The following is an 18423-nucleotide window of genomic DNA, read 5'->3' as shown; positions in this document are numbered from 1 at the left end:
CTCGGAGTTCCATGACCTGTATAAAAACACTCGGCCTTCGGCCTCGTGTTTTTATATGGTCATGAAACTCCTCGGTAACTTATAATATCCTTATATTTTACAAGAGGGGGTACTTTATTCACTATATAATACACAAAAGCCATGAATATCTTGTAAATTATATCCTTATAAACGTTGAGTAGTGATGTCATCAGTTATAAACGGTGAGTAGTGATGTAATTTCTGTCACATGACTCCCTAAAATTTGTGTATTATAATTAATAAAGTACCCCCAGTTGTAAAATTTGAGGATATTATGTTACCTCGGAGTTCCATGACCTGGTCATGAAACTCCTCGGTAACTTATATCCTTATATTTTACAAGAGGGGGTACTTTATTCACTATATAGATACCAAGGGGAACGGGCCTCTAAATTTGAAGTTAAGAGGGTAATTCACTTTTACATGAACTTTTAGTATGATGCAGAAAGTGATATTTTATCTTTTGTGGTCTTTCTGTTATTTAGCTTTTTCTTCAGCATCTCCCGAAGTTTGAAATTTCAGCAGCTATCTGGTTGCTAGTCTAGTTTACCCTAGCAAACTGGCAGTGGTGTAAACAAAAGACTGAACGATGACTAGGAGAAGGCTTGAATAGAGAGAGAAGTAATTCATAACAATAAAAATGAAGACCACTTCAAACGTTGCTCAGAACAGAAGATTCTGTCAAACTAAAAGTTAATGTGATTCTGTCGTGATTTTTATGGTCGTTTTTATTTCTAAATGACACTGTTTACACTGCAAATAATTCACTCTGCAATATAAAATTTCATTCCCGAACCAGCAAGTGTAATTTTTTTATAATATTGGTGTGTAGGCAGCCATCTTAGGTAATTTTGCCTGGTCATGTGCTTTCAGAAAGAAACTGCTTTCTGGCAGGCTGTTGTTTCTCCTACTCAATATAACTGAATGTGTCGCAGTGGGACCTGGATTTTACTATTGAGTGCTGTTCTTAGATTTACCAGGCAGCTGTTATCTTGTGTTAGGGAGCTGCTATCTGGTTACCTTCCCATTGTTCTGTTGTTTAGCTGCTGGGGGAAAGGAGGGGTGATATCACTCCAACTTGCAGTAAAGAGTGATTGAAGTTTATCAGAGCACAAGTCACATGACGGGGCAGCTGGGAAACTGACAATATGCCTAGCCCCATGTCAGATTTCAAAATTAAATATAAAAAAAACGTGCTCTTTTGAGAAATGGATTTCAGTGCAGAATTCTGCTTGAGCAGCACTATTAACTGATGCGTTTTGGGAAAAAAAATTCCCATGACAGTATCCCTTTAACGATGAACTGTGCCTTTTCAAAGTACCCTTTATTTCTCAAAAAGCTAAATCAACTCCCCTGCTATATTAAAACATTGGTAATATAAACCTTACAGCCTTGGATTCCAGAATATCTGACTGAGCAGGGCTTTGAGTATCTAGGAGAGAATTCTTCTGAAATCTAGCCTATGCTTTACAAAGGGGTTACGTCTCGAAACGTTGCATCCGCAATAAACGAGCATAGTTTTTCCTGCTAGCAGTACCCATGCTGTGCCGGTGTGTTCTGTGTCTATGGGAGATGGCCATCCAGGAATTGAGAGCTTTCCAGATAATGGATCCTATGGCTGTACTCCAAAGGAATAACCGTATGAGAGAAAGTATAACCTTCATCGGAGACTCCCAAAAAGGCGGGGCTTAAACAAACCTGGGTTTTGGGCCTATTGGTGGAGTTTGTCAAAAAAATGTTGAGATTTGGATTGGAATATTTTAAATGGGTGTATATTACAATTATTTATTTTCAAGTGCTGTAAATGTATATATAAGGGATAATGTACGCCATAATGTAAAATATTATGGAATTGCACTGTGCCACTCAACTGACTTATAATTGCCTCATATTTACAACAAGGCTACATTATGTTACAATACTGAATCATGTGACACACACAGCATCACTAAGCACGGATTATAACTGATAACAAAGACTTAAAGGTTTTATATATATATATATATCTATCTAGCTATATATATATATATATAATATATAATCATTTGTTCGCAAAGTGTTGGATTCTTTGTTTGCATTTAAAATGTCCTTTCTGATTTCCTCAAAGCTCCATAGTTGGAAGATGGTTTGAGGAACAGGGCCTCGGAATTAAGGATAGGTAAGATAAGTGCATATAAAATTGATGAGGGTGCTATTTTAAGAACGTTTGCAATGTACATTCTTTATTTTTTTTAATTCCGAGATATTAAGGCATACATGTACAGTTAATATGAATGAATTTTGTTACAACTGTGCCACCTGCTGGTCAGTTTCTGAAAGCCAAGTAGTCAAGGAAGTTGTCAGGAGAAAGAAAGAGGCTGCTCTGATGTTCTGGTTGGGAAAGATTTGAGAGTTTTCTAATTTTTTTTCCAAAGCAGAAGAAAATCAGAGCAGCCTCTTTCTTTCTCCTGACAACTTCCTTGACTACTTGATGGCCAGAAACTAACCAGCAGGTGGCACCGTTTTAACAAAATTCATTCATATTAACAGTACATGTATCCCTTAATATCTAGGAATAAAAAAGAAATAATTTAAATTACAATAGTGCTTAGAATAGCACTCGTCAATTTTACATTCACTTATTTTCATGGTTTACTTATCCTTTAATGTTTCAAGGTTCCATATTTAGTCATTATATTATGTTTTCCTCTCTGCTACTGAGGACTCATTATTTCAATTTAACTAATCAAAATAATCTTATGTTTCTCTAATGCTCCACCTGCTGGTTCAGAGCATCATCTCTACAAGTGTAGGCAGGACAAGAAGAAACCCCTTAAAGAGATACTGACACCAGAAGATAATTTTTTTTATATCTATCATAACATTGTCTTTGAATGCTATGCTTAATTTTGCCATAAAAGTATTTGCCTGATGCTTTTACATTACCAGTCTGATGCCCCATGTTCCTCTATGAGGGAGCTGCCATATTTGTGCAGCAGGAGTCCGTTAGCATTAGAAACTCTAATTGACAGGCTGAGAAGGGACAGTCAGGTTGGCAAAACAGTCAGGTTTAGGAACATCAAGTAATAATTACTTACAAAAGCAGAACTATCGGAAAAAAACGATCATGACCTATAAGTAACAATGTAAAATTTGAAAATAAAATTTTCAGTATCACGGTCACCTTAAAGGGGTTGTTCACCTTTAGATTAACTTTTACTATGACGTAGAGAGTGATATTCTGAGACAATTTGCAATTGGTCTTCATTTTTTATTATTTGTGTTTTTTGAGTTATTTAGCTTTTCATTCTGCAGCGCTGAAGTTTGCAATTTCAGCAATCTGGTTGCTAGGGTCCAAATTACCCTAGCAACCATGCTTTGATTTGAATAAGAAACTGGATTATGAATAGAAGAGGACCTGAATAGAAAGATGAGTAAAAAAAAAAGTAGCAATAACAATAAATTTGTAGCCTTACACAGCATTTGTTTTTTAGATGGGGTCAATGACCCCCATTTGATAGCGTTTTAAGAAGAATGCTTATAATATAAATTAATGAAGACCAATTGAAAAGTTGCTTAGAATAAGCCATTCTATAGCATACTAAAAGCTAACTTAAAGGTGAACCACCCCTTTAAGGTCTCATTACCTCTGCAAGTGCAATTTCCACCATCTTTTTTCCCTCCCCATAATGCAGTTGTTTCCCCTAAAATTCAAGAAGTGTTGTGGTTTCAAGGCAGGTTACTTCTAATGCATTTTAGCCTGATGTGTCAGAATTACCGCAATTGCACTTTTCTGTAAATCGGACACAATTGTGCTTGGGTCAGTCAAGACACCCCCCCAGCAAGAGCTCGAAGTCGAAGAAATGGAAGGATTCAAGAGGAACTTAATATATAGAGAGTAGTGATGTGCGGCTCAATACCTGCGGGTTTATCCACTGGTTTGGGCCGACCTCGCTGCACCATTTGTGGGTAGCGGCCTTACACTGCCGGCTTCTGAATTCCGGCTTCCAGTTTTGTATGTGCCCCTTTGATGATGTCATAGGTGGGGCGGGTTGGTGTGGGTCCATAAATGTATGGGGGAAGCCGGGCACAGTTCAGGGTGAGTTTTTCTTGCCCCGCACATTAGTGATATGTGTGTGTCGGTTAAAACTCAACCCGGACACCCACGCCCACCCACATCCAACTTCTGGGTTCCTTTTATAGACCCGCCCTGCTGATGATGTTACAAAAGGGGCAGGGCAAGCTGGCACGCGGTTATAAAGCTGGCATTTGAACTGGCGGGTGGGGAGAGCAGGAGAAGAGCTCAACCCACACCCGCGAAGACTAGTGCGCGGTCGGCACAAAGCCACATGACCCGCAGGGGTATCGGCCCGGCCTGCACATCACTAGTAGAGAATATCACTATTAGAGAGTACAGATGGAAAGAAACATTGTAATACATACTGAATAATGTTACAAAAGTGTGGGGGTCATCAGTGAAGCACAAGCTGCTATGGGCTTGCATATTGAAATGATCTATTCTGCCAAACTGAAAAAACATCCAACCAAAATCTTGCTAGGAATGTCCTATGTACTGACAGGAACAGGCACAAGTATATTTTGTCTGCATGTGTGTGTGTGTGTGTTTTATATATATTTTTTAAATACCATTATTTGCTATATGACTATGAAGATTTTCATTCATCCGGGTCATGGTATGTCTAATATAAGTAACTGGACTTGCTACATTATTTTATGCTACTATACAATGATTCAATCATACATATCCTTCAGTTGTATTTAATCACATAAAGTCTGACACACAATCTATGCCCACCAAAGTAATGGCTGCCAACCGCTTTGGCGACGAGCGTTCCAGAGAAGCAGAGCGGAAGCGAGCCCTGCTTGGGAACTTCGCATAGGTCAAAATCCACTTCCGGCAACCCCATGCTTCCCATTCTGGATTGGTCACCTCAGTGTAAAGTCTGTACGTCGCTTCGGTGCGGATTCCCTGGCTGTGTAGTTCAAGTTCCCTTCCATAGAGGTTGTAGGAGACCGTGCAAGGGCGGAAATTGTTGGTAAAGGAAACACTGCTGTAACTGTGCGCCTCAGCTTGTGTTGTCATTGGTGTCCGAGCCTTGAGACCCGGCGCTCAGTTTGGCTAATTATTATGTAAGTAGGACGCGCACTGGCTACGGGGGACCGGGATACTCGACTTTGACTTGAGGGGGAAGTTTTGTCAATAATGTTAAGAATAGTCAGTGTACAGGGCACTGTGGCAAATGCTTGTCCTGTTCTTTCTATGGCTCAGTGCGCAGCGCCCCCTATGGCCAGCTGACCAGTAACTACATCGAATCTGTTTGTATGTGGAGGTTTATCTTTGAGTTCGCTTTTAGTAAGCTGTGCAGAGTGATGTTCTGAAACAATTTGCAATTGGTTTTCATTTTTATCATTATTACTTTGTGTTTTTTTTCAGTCATTTAGCTTTTTATTCAGCAGCTCTGCAATTTCAGCAATCTGGTTGCTAGGGTCCAAATTACAATAGCAACCATGCATTGATTTGAATAAGAGACTGGAATAGGAACAGAAGAGGGCCTGAATAGAACGATGATAATGTAATATAATAACGATACATTTGTAGCCTTACAGAGCATTTGTTTTCTGGATGGGGGGGGTCAGTGACCCCTGTTTGAAAAGTGGAAAGAACCATAAGAAGAAGAAGGCAAATAATTCAAAAACTATTAATATATAAAAAAAAAAATAATGAAGGCCAGATGAAAGGGTGCTTAGAATTAGTCATTCTATAACATGCTAAAAGTTAACACAAAGGTGAACCAGACCTTTAATCAGAGTAATGTATTGGGACCTCACATTTATTTGCAGTGAAGTAGCCTTGGAAGGCCTAATACTATGCCGTCTATAACAATATAAGTCAGAGGTTGGGCCTGACTTACTGTTAAGGTGGCCATAGATATTCAGATTTTATTCTCCCTAACGACCGATCTTAGTGCCATCCGACAAATCCATCAAATTATTATGAGGTTAGTGGGCACCGAACAATCGTGCATCGAATTTATTTTTCATCTGACATTGGTCAGCTTAGAAGATTTTCATCAGTCACAGTGAAATGTATCCATTGTCCAATTGTTTTCAGGGCCAAGCAGGCAGCTAGTCAGTTTTTCTGGCTTCAAATAGACAATAATGCTTGAAAGTGTCTTTTATTTTTGTTGATGGATACATTTTTTCAAGATAAGCTTGGTCTAACGATAACAAATAGATCTTGTAAAATAAATGTTAACATCTATGGCCACCTTTAGACCCAGAAGAATGGCTACATTTCTGGTACAGAGTAAGGTCTAATTATTAAACTTTTATATTGGCATTGTCCAACCTGTCACCGAATCTTCTAAATGTTACTTCCAATTATCTTCTGACAGGCTGGACAACAACTGCTGAGAACTGCTAGCTGCATATTCCTGCTTCATATAAATCATGGGGACCCCACCCGGATAATTTTTTCCCCCCATTTTCCTTTTGTAAACTCCATAGCATAAGGGAAGTTGTTCTCCGAATAAACATTTTAATTATAAGTAGAGGGGAGCTTAGTAGGAGTGCAGTATTACCCCTTAAGCCCTCGGTGTACACATCTACAACATGTGTTTTAGTTATTAGCCCTCGTAAAGAATCTGTATAGGTATAACTGGTCCTAATGTACTGTTGGGGTTGGTGCCATTAAACATAAACTTGTTATCTTCTACCTATAGAGGACTGAGGAGCTGCTTTCCAAGTTGGCACAGGAATGTCTGCACTTCTGAAAGGTATAGTAAACTTCAAATGCTTCTCTCTCCTCTCTTCAGAATGTCTTATTATGTGGAAGCTCACGATTGGAAGAGATCACACCTAATAAACAGGCTGTGCATAGCATGATAACAGCATTTTATAGTAGGTCATGTTTGTTCCTATAGAGCACGAACTGTGCTATCTATCTGTCTCATCTAAAAGCTGAATACCTGTATCTGCTCTCACAGTGGATACTTGGACTTTTGTCCTTGTCCTGCCAATAAGAGCACTGGCAACTCTCTCCCTAAGGGCAGTGACACACCAAGAGATTGGTTAGATTTTTAGAGCTGACACACACAGCTGGGCAGGCTCTTGGCAGTTGGTTGGTCACAAGGGTATTCAAATGGGGAACATTCTTTTTAAGAATTAAGTAATTAATTATCACCATACTTTTTTTTTTGTCAGAATTGAGGTTTTCTGTCCCCTGGGGACAATTAGCAGCTAAAGCCTGGGGTCCTAGTGAAGGCCGTCCTGTGCTTTGCCTGCATGGCTGGTTGGATAATGCGAACACATTTGACAGACTGATTCCATTACTTCCAAATGGTAAGTCTGGGTGTTGTTTAATGTTGTATGTACTGAAATCTTAATTTACCTATTAGGCTTTAATGAGTAACCTCCCCAGAAGCAGAGCCCACACTGATAACATCTGGGAACCTCTTATATAAAGTCTTCTTACTACTATGGTACTATTGTTACTTAGCTTTGTGCAGCGTTCTATGGAGGAAATTAAAGATCTATATTTCCCCAGTTTTTGTTAGGACACCGAAACTTTACCTTACCTGCCAGTTAAAAGTACAGCATATATGTTTTATAACAGAAAATGGAACTTGAAATTGTTGATATATGGCCAGTTCTGGGTCAGCCATCTGCAGTGAACTTACACAAATTAAAAAATTGTAAAGGTCCATTCTTATACAGATGGAGGATCAGAATATAATGAAAAGAAGTAATAGAAATTGATGAGTGATACAGTTAATATACCCTCCCAATACAATGCTTTCATATTAGACCATAGATTTGGAAGAATAGTTTAACCTCTTGCATTCATCCCCTACCAGCCTTTGCTCTGGTTGTCCACAATAGTTATTGAAAAGCCAACTACATACAGCTTTGCTGACTCCTCTAATGGAGAAGTTATTATATTACTCCCAGAAGATATAGCATGTTGGCTTCTAGTATGATAAAGTACTTTTATTGTATATTTTTTTTGGAAAAGTTTTGATTTTCTAACCCATGTTTTTAATTTCTTCCCAGATCATCATTTTGTGGCTTTAGATTTCTCGGGACATGGGCTGTCATCCCATTTGCCTGAAGGAGTGAGATACCAACACATTGACTATGTGACGGACATACACAGAGTGGTAACACGTGAGCATAACAACATGAGGCACCATAATCAATTACTGTAAAATGCAGTCACAGCAGGAATAGAAAGAAAGCTTAAAGGAAGCAACCAAAATATGCTCTTTGGTCTACTATCCCATAAATATTTTACTAACTGTTTTTCTTCTGTAGAAGAAGGTTGTAAGTTTCAATTTATCACCACCTCACTTGTGATACAGGTTTAAGTCCTGTAAAAGGCAAAGAGAGTCAGAGCCTTTTCATAGGGCCTTCCTGGATTTCATAATGTCTGACCTCATTTTGTAAAATGCCACGGAGGCACCAATATGTCATTTATTGTTAACACTTAAAGCAAAAGTATATTCCACAGTGCTGTGCAATAGCAAGGTGTATCCATAAAACATGCAAATTACATACAAAAACTGTGGCAGCTGTAAACCATCTCAGATTGCTGTACAGGGCCCCTGGGTACCAGTATATTAAAAATTCTTCTGTTGTTTTTCAGAATTGGGTTGGCGACAATTCTCAATAATGGGACACAGTATGGGTAAGTATTTGTATTTGTTATTGCCCTATTCTTGTTTATATCAATTCCAGCTTGATAAGACTTCTGTGGGGATTTGGTTTCTCCCTCTTTTTTCTTTATTTTATTTTTCCAGTTTTCTCAGTTCGGGCTCTATCTCAACCTCTTTATTACAAAGCTGGCTCCCCTTCTAGGTTTTTTTTTGTTTTGAAAATGGTTGACCCAGCCTTCCTTTACTGCCATTGGCTTTAATCATCTCAAATGTTAATCCTGCCTGTTGCATCTAATCTAATACAAGGTCTTTGGGGGCAGCAACACCCAATACATCTACAGATGAAATGCTGCTGAATTTTGTTAGAATGAGGTGAATCAAAGGCTTTGTGGTGCTTCTTTGCTGCCTCTGCTGCAGGGGAAGCACTGCCATTGAGCAGTAGAACTAATAGAAAATAAATATAATAAAGCTAATATAAAAGTAAAGAAAGTTGAAATAGGAAGACACCCACTACTAGTAAAGCAGTAGCCTGAGTATTTTTAAAAAGACTTTATTACTACATACTTTAGACCAGGGATCCCCAACCTTTAGAACCCGTGAGCAACATTCAGAAGTAAAAGGAGTTGGGGAGCAACACTAGCATGAAAAATGTTCTTGGGGTGCCAAATAAAGGCTGTGATTGGCCATTTAGTAGCCCCTATGTGGATTGTCAACCTACATTGAGGCTCTGTTTGGCAGTACACCTGCTTTTAAGGCAATAAAACTCACCTCCAAGCCGGGAATTCAAAAATAAGCACCTGCTTTGAGGCCACCGGGAGCAACATCCAAGGGGTTGGAGAGCAACATGTTGCTCGCGAGCTACTGGTTGGGGATCACTGCTTTAGACTAATGTGTGTCCTAATAAAGTCTTTTTAACTTTATAAATACTCTGGCTACTGCTTCACTAGTAGTAGGTCTCTTCCTATTTGAATTTTTCATATATTCCAAAAAAGATTGGTAACCCTTGGACTGGGGGTTTTCCCAGGAAGAGACCACTTTATAACTTTTTTTCTTCTCTATTTTTATCTGATTTTTGCTCAAAGAACAGAGCTACACACCATTGTTTATTTGTTTATTTACTAATATAAAAGTACATGCATATAGAGTTTCCTGACTGTAGATAAATGTTGTTTGTTTTGTTTTCTTCTTCTCCAGGCGGAGTTGTCGGTGGATTAGTAAGTTCTGGCATATTTTATAGTCTTATCATGTTTGGTGGCATGGGACAGTGGTTCCATGTTTTATGGTACTTGCAAATGAATTTGTTGTATAATTTACAGCAAATTAACCTCCAGTTAGTTACATCAGCAAGGCACAGAAGTCAGTTTACATATTTAGCCTAATTTTTCATTGTTCATGCCAGAAAAGCATAGACCTTTGGCCATTTGACTTGTAGCACAAATCTACTCCTGTCCTCCCCGCTGAAGTGTCTTGGGTTAACCTGTTCAATTAAAAAATGTCTTTTATACCTATGGCACAATCACTTTGCACAAGATGGACTCCAATCCAAAAACATGAACATCTTTCCAGATAGAGTTCTGCTATTAACTACAATGATTTCAGTGTTTCTTATTCTTGTGAGCCCTCTGCTTTATCCTCTGCTCCCAGATTTAAGGTGGCCAAAGACGGGCCGATAAAAGCTGCTGACAGACTATGTCGGCAGCTTATTGGCCCGTGTATGGGGCCCCCCGACGGGCTTCACCGATCGAGATCTGGCCGAAAGTCGGCCAGATCTCGATCGGATGGAACAAAAAATCCCGTCAGACCGCGGCCGCATCTATTCGTTGATGCGGTCCCACCAATTGCTATTCGTTAGGATCCGATCGTTGGGCCCTAAGGCCCATGATCGGATCAGCCCGATATTGCCCACCCCAAGGTGGGCATATCGAGGAGAGATCCGCTCGTTTGACGACATCGCCAAACGAGCGGATCTCTCATAGTGTATGGGCACCTTTAGATTCAGCGTAGTGCATGCTTAGATAGTTAGATTCAATGTATATTATGGCTTGGAAAATAGTGGGATGCTGTCTCACATGCATGCTTTCTATTATTCCTCCAGTTTGCTTCTGTTTTTCCTGAGTTGGTCAAGAAACTCATATTGCTGGATTCTTATGGATTCTTTCCAGTTAATGCGGTAAGGCTGAATTAAGCACAAGATCCAGGATGGAACTCAGTCTGGTTTATTTAATCGTATGCAAAGTTACTTGACATTCTTTCATAGACTGCAGTGTAAATAAGTTTTGTTCTCAAATTATTAAATACTGTAAATACTGTAACTCACTCTCTAGATATTTGAATGCAGCATTTTCCCCAGAACTTTTTTTATTTGTGAACCAAGAGCAACATTCCTGCAGTTCTGATTGGTTTGTTTATGCCCAAGCATGTTAAATACACTGTAATTATACAAATAGACTGCCATGCATTAAAGTACAATATGGTCTTTTTACTTTACTATCTATGCAAGATAAAAAATGTCCCCTTCATTCACTCAATGCCTGTGATGGGGATACAATCCCACATGATTCCATTGCTCAAATATGATGTAAAAGAGTAAAACTTTTTTATACTACTTTTTTATTTTACAGGACATGATCCAGACTCACCTGAAAAAGACAATAAACTATTATTCTCGTTTGGAGGGTGTGAGTGCTGGAAAAATATACTCGCCACAAGGTGCTCTGCAGAGGTGGGTGTGTGGGGGGGGTGTGTGTGTGTGTGTGTGTGTGTGTGTGTGTGTGTGCGTGTGCGCGCGCGCTGAATGACCGTTATGACAAATGCACTTGAAAAAATATCATCACAACATGGGGGGCATGTACAATGATTTCTACAGTTACAAAGGTGAACTGGTCTGCCATTGCTTTGCTGGCCTGGAATGTGCAATGCAGTTGTAGTTGAACTGTACATTGCCCCTTTATGCAGGGAAGGTCTCTTCAGTTCAGGAGGAGATTTACAGCAGGGCACAAAGTTTGTGTTGTAAATTGAGTACAAGATATCCAGTCTGGTGCACAGAGGTATTCATATGTCCTGGGAAACATGTGGTGCATTTGGTGGGTTGCTGGCTATGGCTTTGTTTCATCTGCCTTTGTTCAATTGTATGTTTAGTGCAGCTCATTAACTCTATTAAAGTGTTTCCAGGCTGTAATAAAATGGCTGTGCACAATACAATAAGGTTGACAAATTAATTTTCTTTAAAAAACTGGTTGATCATTGCCTTTGTCTTAAGGGAGACTCTGATACAATTGTTACAAGTAATCATTCTAAATAAAGTCAGCAACCTCAATTTGCAAGTGCAGGAAGTTAACATGGAAGTGGATACAGTTTACCGTAAAACAAATATTCTATATCACTGATGATAGATTCTCCCTTTGGCTCCAGACAGTCCTGGCACGTGTACCTAACATTATCTCTAAATTGTTCCCAGAATTATCTGAAAGCAGTTTGATTGAAAAGTCTTTATTTTCAGGTAACACTTTTTTGTTTTGTGTTTCCAGGCTGTTGGAAGCAAATGCCAGTCTAACATTGGAATCTGGAAAGTTGCTGCTGCAGCGTGGTACTAAGCCTGTGGAAGGGGGTTAGTAGCCACTTATACCATCAGAAAGCCCTATAGAACTTGTTGTAAATGTCTGTCAATTCATGCATCTGTGCCCCGTTTATTTACAATGAACTGGCCCATTTGGGCCACAGACCGTTTTAAAAGACAAGTTACCAGCATTGGTGACTGATTCTTCTTGTGTCTAATGTTGGTGCCTGTTTGGACCCTGGCCACATCCCTAACCACATATGTTCCTAACAATTCAGAGATAAAATGCTGAACAAATTGTTAATTTCACTGTGGGAAACATAATATGGCTACAGCAGTTTTCTGATCTAAAAGGCTTTTTGTTTTGCAGGTGTAGTCTTCAGCCGCGACATCAGGGTAACTGTGGTATGTATGGCTAATCCACACACTGTCACGGTAACCCTTAGGCACACTCACTGGCATAATCTAGACACACTCATTCATTAACTGGGGTTTATCATAGATTGACCTCTAAAAAGAGCCACTATAAACCAGATATGTATGTATGTATGCTGGGAACTTTGGTTTGGCAACAATAGAATCGATTATTAAAGGAGAAAGAAAGCTACCAAGGCAGTTAGATTAGCCACAACAGTGCAAGTTATAACACCATTTTTATTCTTTAGAATGCTTTTCCATACCCAAGCAGGACCTGCGGCTCTACAGATAATGGATCTTTCTGTAATTTGGATCTTCATACCTTAAGTCTACTAATCATGTAAATATTAAATAAACCCATGAGGATTATTTTACCTCCAATAAGGATTAATTATATCTTAGTTTGGATCAAATACAAGGTACTGTTTTATAATTACTGAGAAAACGAAGTCATTCATAACAATTTGGATTTTTTCATTATAATGGAGTATATGGGAGATGGCCCTTCCTTAATTTGGAGCTTTCTGGCTAATGGGTTTCTGGAAAATGGATCCCAAACCTGTATGAATTTGAGCTGTGACTTGTATAGCCTTGCTACAGCATTACACTAAGTTCACTGGGTTATTTGTTATTCACATAGCTCTCCCATAATTCAAATCAACCAGTAAAGGTGGTTTCAGTGATAAAATGCTAAATTCTGCGGGAAAATGAAAGTGTGCAAATCAAAAAAGAGTTCCTAGAATAGTTTTAAAATAATTTTCCAAAATAAGTTAGTCAATAAAAAGCTACAGCAGTTTTTTGCTAAAGTTTTCAGGTGCTCCTGATGGACATTATGTGATTAATGGCAATGTCTCTCTCTAACTGCGAAAGAAATCCCCCTTAGCTATACAACAGGTTGTGCTGCAAAAAAGTTATGTCTTAAAGGAAAACTATACCACCACAATGAATACTTAAGCAACAGATAGTTTTTATCATATTAGCATAGCATATTAAAGAATCTTACCAAACTGGTATATATGTATATTTAAAGGAGTAGGAAAGTTACTTAAGCAGTTTATTGCAAATAGATTAGCCACAATACTGCAAGCTAGAACACTATATTTATTCTACAGAATGCTTTACCATACTTGAGTAAACAGCTCTTGAAGTGTTCTCTGTTTGTTTAGGATAGCAGCTGCCATGTTAGCTTGGTGTGACATCACTTCCTGCCTGCCTCAGTCTCTCCCTGCTTGCTCATAGCTCTGGGCTCAAATTACAGCAGGGAGGGGAGGAGGGAGGAGGAGAGAAGCAAACTGAGCATGCTTAAGCACTTGCCCTGGAGGTTTCAGCTGAAAGAAAGAAGTCTGATACAGAAGCCCATGAGTACACAATAGAAGGAAAGAAATGTGGTGTTTCTTTTGACAGAGGACTCTGAGCAACATTACTTTGAGGGTTTACTGGTGTATTTATATAGACCATTCTGATAAAGCTTACTTAGTTTTAGCCTTTTCTTCTCATTTAAAATGGGATTTCGATACATCTTTTCCACAGCTTTCCAATTCTGGTGGTAAGATAACTGTCCTGTGACCCTCTGATATTACGAAGACATTAGATGCAACTACCTAAATGGCATTATAACCTGCCCTTTTGATAGTATATTATCAGCAAGCCAAACTGCACAGCCATCTCTGTTTTTGATATCAATAAGATAACCAATGTAGTGCTGGTTGGCAGACTTATTCTCAAAGAATAATGTTTGGTGGGTTATTTTGCAGAGCTGGTTGTACAACAGGAGTGGTTTATCATGGGTATGAAAGGTTAATCCCCCCTTAACATGGCCAGTACTGCAGCTTTTTCTACTCCTTGGTGTAGGCAAGACTACTAGTAAATCTAAAAGTGATGCCTGACACTGCAGGTGAATAAGTCAAAATATAATATTTGACTTACTTTGAAATTATAAGCGTTTATACTGTGTTCCACTTTTTTTTTTAAATCCTAATGCAAATGGAAAAATCTGTGAAGCACTGGAGGAAGCCAGTTAGATTTGCCTGCACATGTGTTTTTTATTGCAATCTGTTTTTTCATAATTGAATAATAATAATGATTGAATCCCCTATAAATAAAACCTGCCTATCCTTCTTTGCCCTTCCCCCACCTCCCATATTAGAGATCTTGCCTCCCAGGATGCTCAGAGAGTCCCACAGATTGTTGTGCCACAAGTACATTTTCAGATATGGGGCAGAATAGAACAGATCATGTAGATAAATGAATCAAACTAAGATTAAAGTTGCTTTTGTATCAACACCAGTGCAGAAAATGCAATCTGTGCACCTGGCCTAGGGGTTTGGATGCAGTTTGGCAAAGCAAGTCAGGATTTAGGGCCCAGCTGCCTATCAGAGGGAATTTTTCATAGGTGTCTGAGTAGACGTTGTATAGGGTGATAGTCATTTCTTAGTGCTGGATTCTTCCTGTTTCATGTTAAACATAACATAGACACTGTTGCCCTCCCCTTCTCTTTCCAGAACAATTCATTACCTCTCTCCACAGAGCAGTGCCTTTTGATGCTGTGCAAAATTCAGGCGGAAGTAAACATTATCATGTGAGTGCTGGGACGAAGAATCTATTCACATTCTATTATGACTTTTGAATGAGTTGAATGTTTTTATATGAATTTTCTGAAAATCACTCATCTGTTTAAGACTGAAGCAGCACCTAATGCACAGTCCCAAAATGATGGAAAAATGTATAATATTATCTATATATTGTGTTTAGTGAATTAGACAGCATCTGATTTCTTGGCCGGATGTGTGACTGTGTTGCTGGGGGTGTAAATGATGTATTTATACATTGTCACAACCCAGCTTGGTAATAGTTACTTCTTGGTGATTGTAATCAGTTACCTGATACATTGGCTGGTGTAGAAAACTGCACCAAATTGGGGTATTTTCTTCTTTCTTCAATGACCCCTGTCAAGCTCATGTTCACTGGAGGGAAAGAGCAGGCTTTTTTTTTAAAAAAAATTTGGCTTTTCTTTCTACTGCACACTTTGCCCAGCGGAAAGAAGGATGAAAAGGATCTTTGTGGTGTTCGTTCAGAAGTAGCGGTTCAGTTTTCTAGTTCGGAATGATTTACATTTTTTTTCCAAAGCAGAAGAACATCAGATCCGCTTTCTTTCTCCTGACAACTTGGTGGTGAGAAACTGACCAGCAGGTGCTGCCGTTTTAACAAAATTCATTCATATTAACAGTACATGTATCTCTTAATATCTTGGGGAAAATATATTTTCCACTTACTGGGACTCTTGTTTGGATTTATTTTTTTGTACATACATTTATAAAAAGCTACACTGCAAATAGTTGGTAACACACACAATAGATATTGACCGATACTTGGTACCCCTTTTTTTCTATACACACCTTGTGTGTTGTGGGTACTTGCCTTCCTTGCTTACCCACTAGCTGAACTGAGGGTAACCTGGTTATCCAAGTGGTATAAGCCTGGAAGGCAAGCTGGGCATTACAACCTTTAAATTACCCTTTATAATTGTAAATAACCGAATAGGAATTATAAGGTGACAGTGTAAAATGACACTATCTGTCTGATGTATGTTTATCAGTTGGGTTTTATGTACCTCTGGGCCTACAATACCAACATATCTAACACTGAGTTCTATTCCAGGGCTAACGAGGGGCTCACAGCTGACATGATGCGAGGGGTTTATACGGATGTGGGACAAGCCTTATTGAAAGGATTCAAAGAAAGTCTAAAGGAGGTATGTTATATTATGTATGCTTATAGCAGTACATACAGTTGTGTTCAGAATAATAGCAGTGTGTATAAAAAAAAAAGTGAATAACCTCAAATCTTTATAATAGCTTTTATTTCCATACACGCAGATGCATTGGGAACGCTGCACATTCTATTCCAAATCAAAACCTTAAGAAAAAAAGATCAAATTTGCGTTATGCCTTTACAGAAAGTGAAGACAAAAGAATATTAGTTCCAAAAAAATAGAAGTGTCTGCATTCTTCTTTACACGCTCAAAACATTCACTGTATAAACTGAAAAATATTACTAGATGTTGCTTTCCTAAGAATCACTTAACTAATATAGATAGTTGTACAGCCTATCATTTTCTGGAATTCTTTATATGTTTTCCCCTCTCCAATCAACTTTTTAATCAAAGTACGCTGTTCTTCTGAACAATGTCTTGAAAGACATAGAAATACACTATAACCAGCATGCACAGCATTTGCTGCCTTCCTTCCTTCCTTAAATAAGGGCCGTAATTGACACTTGTTTTTTCACATAATGAATGACCTAACTAATTGAACTCCACACTGCTATTATTTGGAACAAGCCCACCAAAAACAGTGATCAGGTTAGTGATTTTGGTCTGCTATTATTCTGAACACAACTGTAATTAATTAGTGAGGCTTCTGCAAAGATTATAATCAGTCTATAGATATGCTGTAAGAGAGCCTACAAGGGGCCATTCAGAGTATGTCAGGAATTAGGGAGGAGCTGTAGCTCACACTGTGCATTGCAGATAAAATTGTAAAATCTGACCAGTATTTCCTTGGATATTGGTCATGATCAACAGGCCACCATACACATTTTGTACAATATTATTGGTACATTTATAATCAGCTATACAGGAGGCCAATGGCTGCATGGTGGAGTACATGTAATCCAAACCCCAGGGATAGATATGCATACTATTTATTTATTGTATATAATAGCTTTTTTTAAATTACATTGAAAAAAAGTTTCATTGCAAAGCCATACATTGGTGCTTATCTTCCATTAAAAAAAAAAGTTGTATGTAAGAGCTGTGTAATTGTTGTCCTTGTTAAATCATGGCTTGATATTGGAACTTGTTGAGAAAGCAAAGTATTTAATCTGTCATTCTGTTTCTAGCGTTGCCAGGTTACAGTTGTGGATGGGAACCACTTTGTTCATCTGAATGAGCCAGAAAAGGTGGCTAATATCATCTTTGATTTTCTACACGCAAGGTCATATCTCCAATGCAATCTCTAAAGTCGCAGAGATGCCTCCGCCCCTCATTCATCTGCAAATCCAAAATAGCACCTACCTGTACTAATCTGGAGAGCCATAAACATGCTGTGCCACATGGAGCTAGAAAAATCACAATATGAAGGACAAGTAGAAAATATACTGGATAATAGTAATTATATCTGAACACATTTTTCATCAGGGAACTGTGGCATATTAGGAAGTCATCTGCAGGACCTTTGAGGTTCAACAACATGCAACATAAAAACTCTTTATGCAATTCCAACATAGATGCGAATCAGGATTTGGTCTAATCCAAAAAAGGCAAATGGACTGCACTTGTGCCAGCACAGCAAGACAATTTAACACTGAATATTTGTTGTTGGACTTTTTTAAATATACTCCTGATCTGCCAGACTTTGTGTTGGATTCATTCTAATGGAAATGGTTTTGCACAGTTATGGAATAAGACTAAACAAAAAAAAGTCACTTTGCCTTAGCTGTAGCATGGAAACATGCTTTAAACAAATAATGTGACAATATTTACCTTTCAGAAGGTTTCTGCAACTCATGGCACAAGTCGTATATTGGCAGAGAAGCCCCCAAATGTATCTGATTTCAATAAAAGCAATAGCCAGCTTGACAGGGTTTGGATATTTGAGCCACGTGCACCATGTACCTACTGTTTATTTATTTATAAATATTCGTGAAGCTTTATATGAGTCTAAACATATGGACCAGGCAAACGTTCACCTTCTTAGTACAAATCCTAGCCAATGC

At 38.6% G+C, this 18423-nt stretch overlaps 1 protein-coding gene across 1 annotated transcript; it reads left to right on the top strand.

Annotated features, from left to right (window-relative positions):
- Positions 1-4951: 4951 nt before the first annotated feature.
- On the top strand, positions 4952-18385 carry serhl2.S (serine hydrolase like 2 S homeolog). The gene is given in 13 exon segments (NM_001086135.1): positions 4952-5151; positions 6744-6797; positions 7225-7362; positions 8074-8187; positions 8666-8707; positions 9870-9889; positions 10771-10845; positions 11297-11397; positions 12203-12282; positions 12602-12636; positions 15150-15226; positions 16306-16399; positions 17548-18385. Coding segments are annotated over 12 exon segments (915 nt in total). The 5' UTR covers positions 4952-5151; positions 6744-6778; the 3' UTR covers positions 17668-18385.
- The last annotated feature ends 38 nt before the right edge of the window (positions 18386-18423 follow it).

This window comes from Xenopus laevis, chromosome 4S (assembly GCF_017654675.1).
Source record: "Xenopus laevis strain J_2021 chromosome 4S, Xenopus_laevis_v10.1, whole genome shotgun sequence".
In the NCBI taxonomy this organism is placed as follows: domain Eukaryota; kingdom Metazoa; phylum Chordata; class Amphibia; order Anura; family Pipidae; genus Xenopus; species Xenopus laevis.
This window is presented reverse-complemented; position numbering and strand designations above follow the sequence as displayed.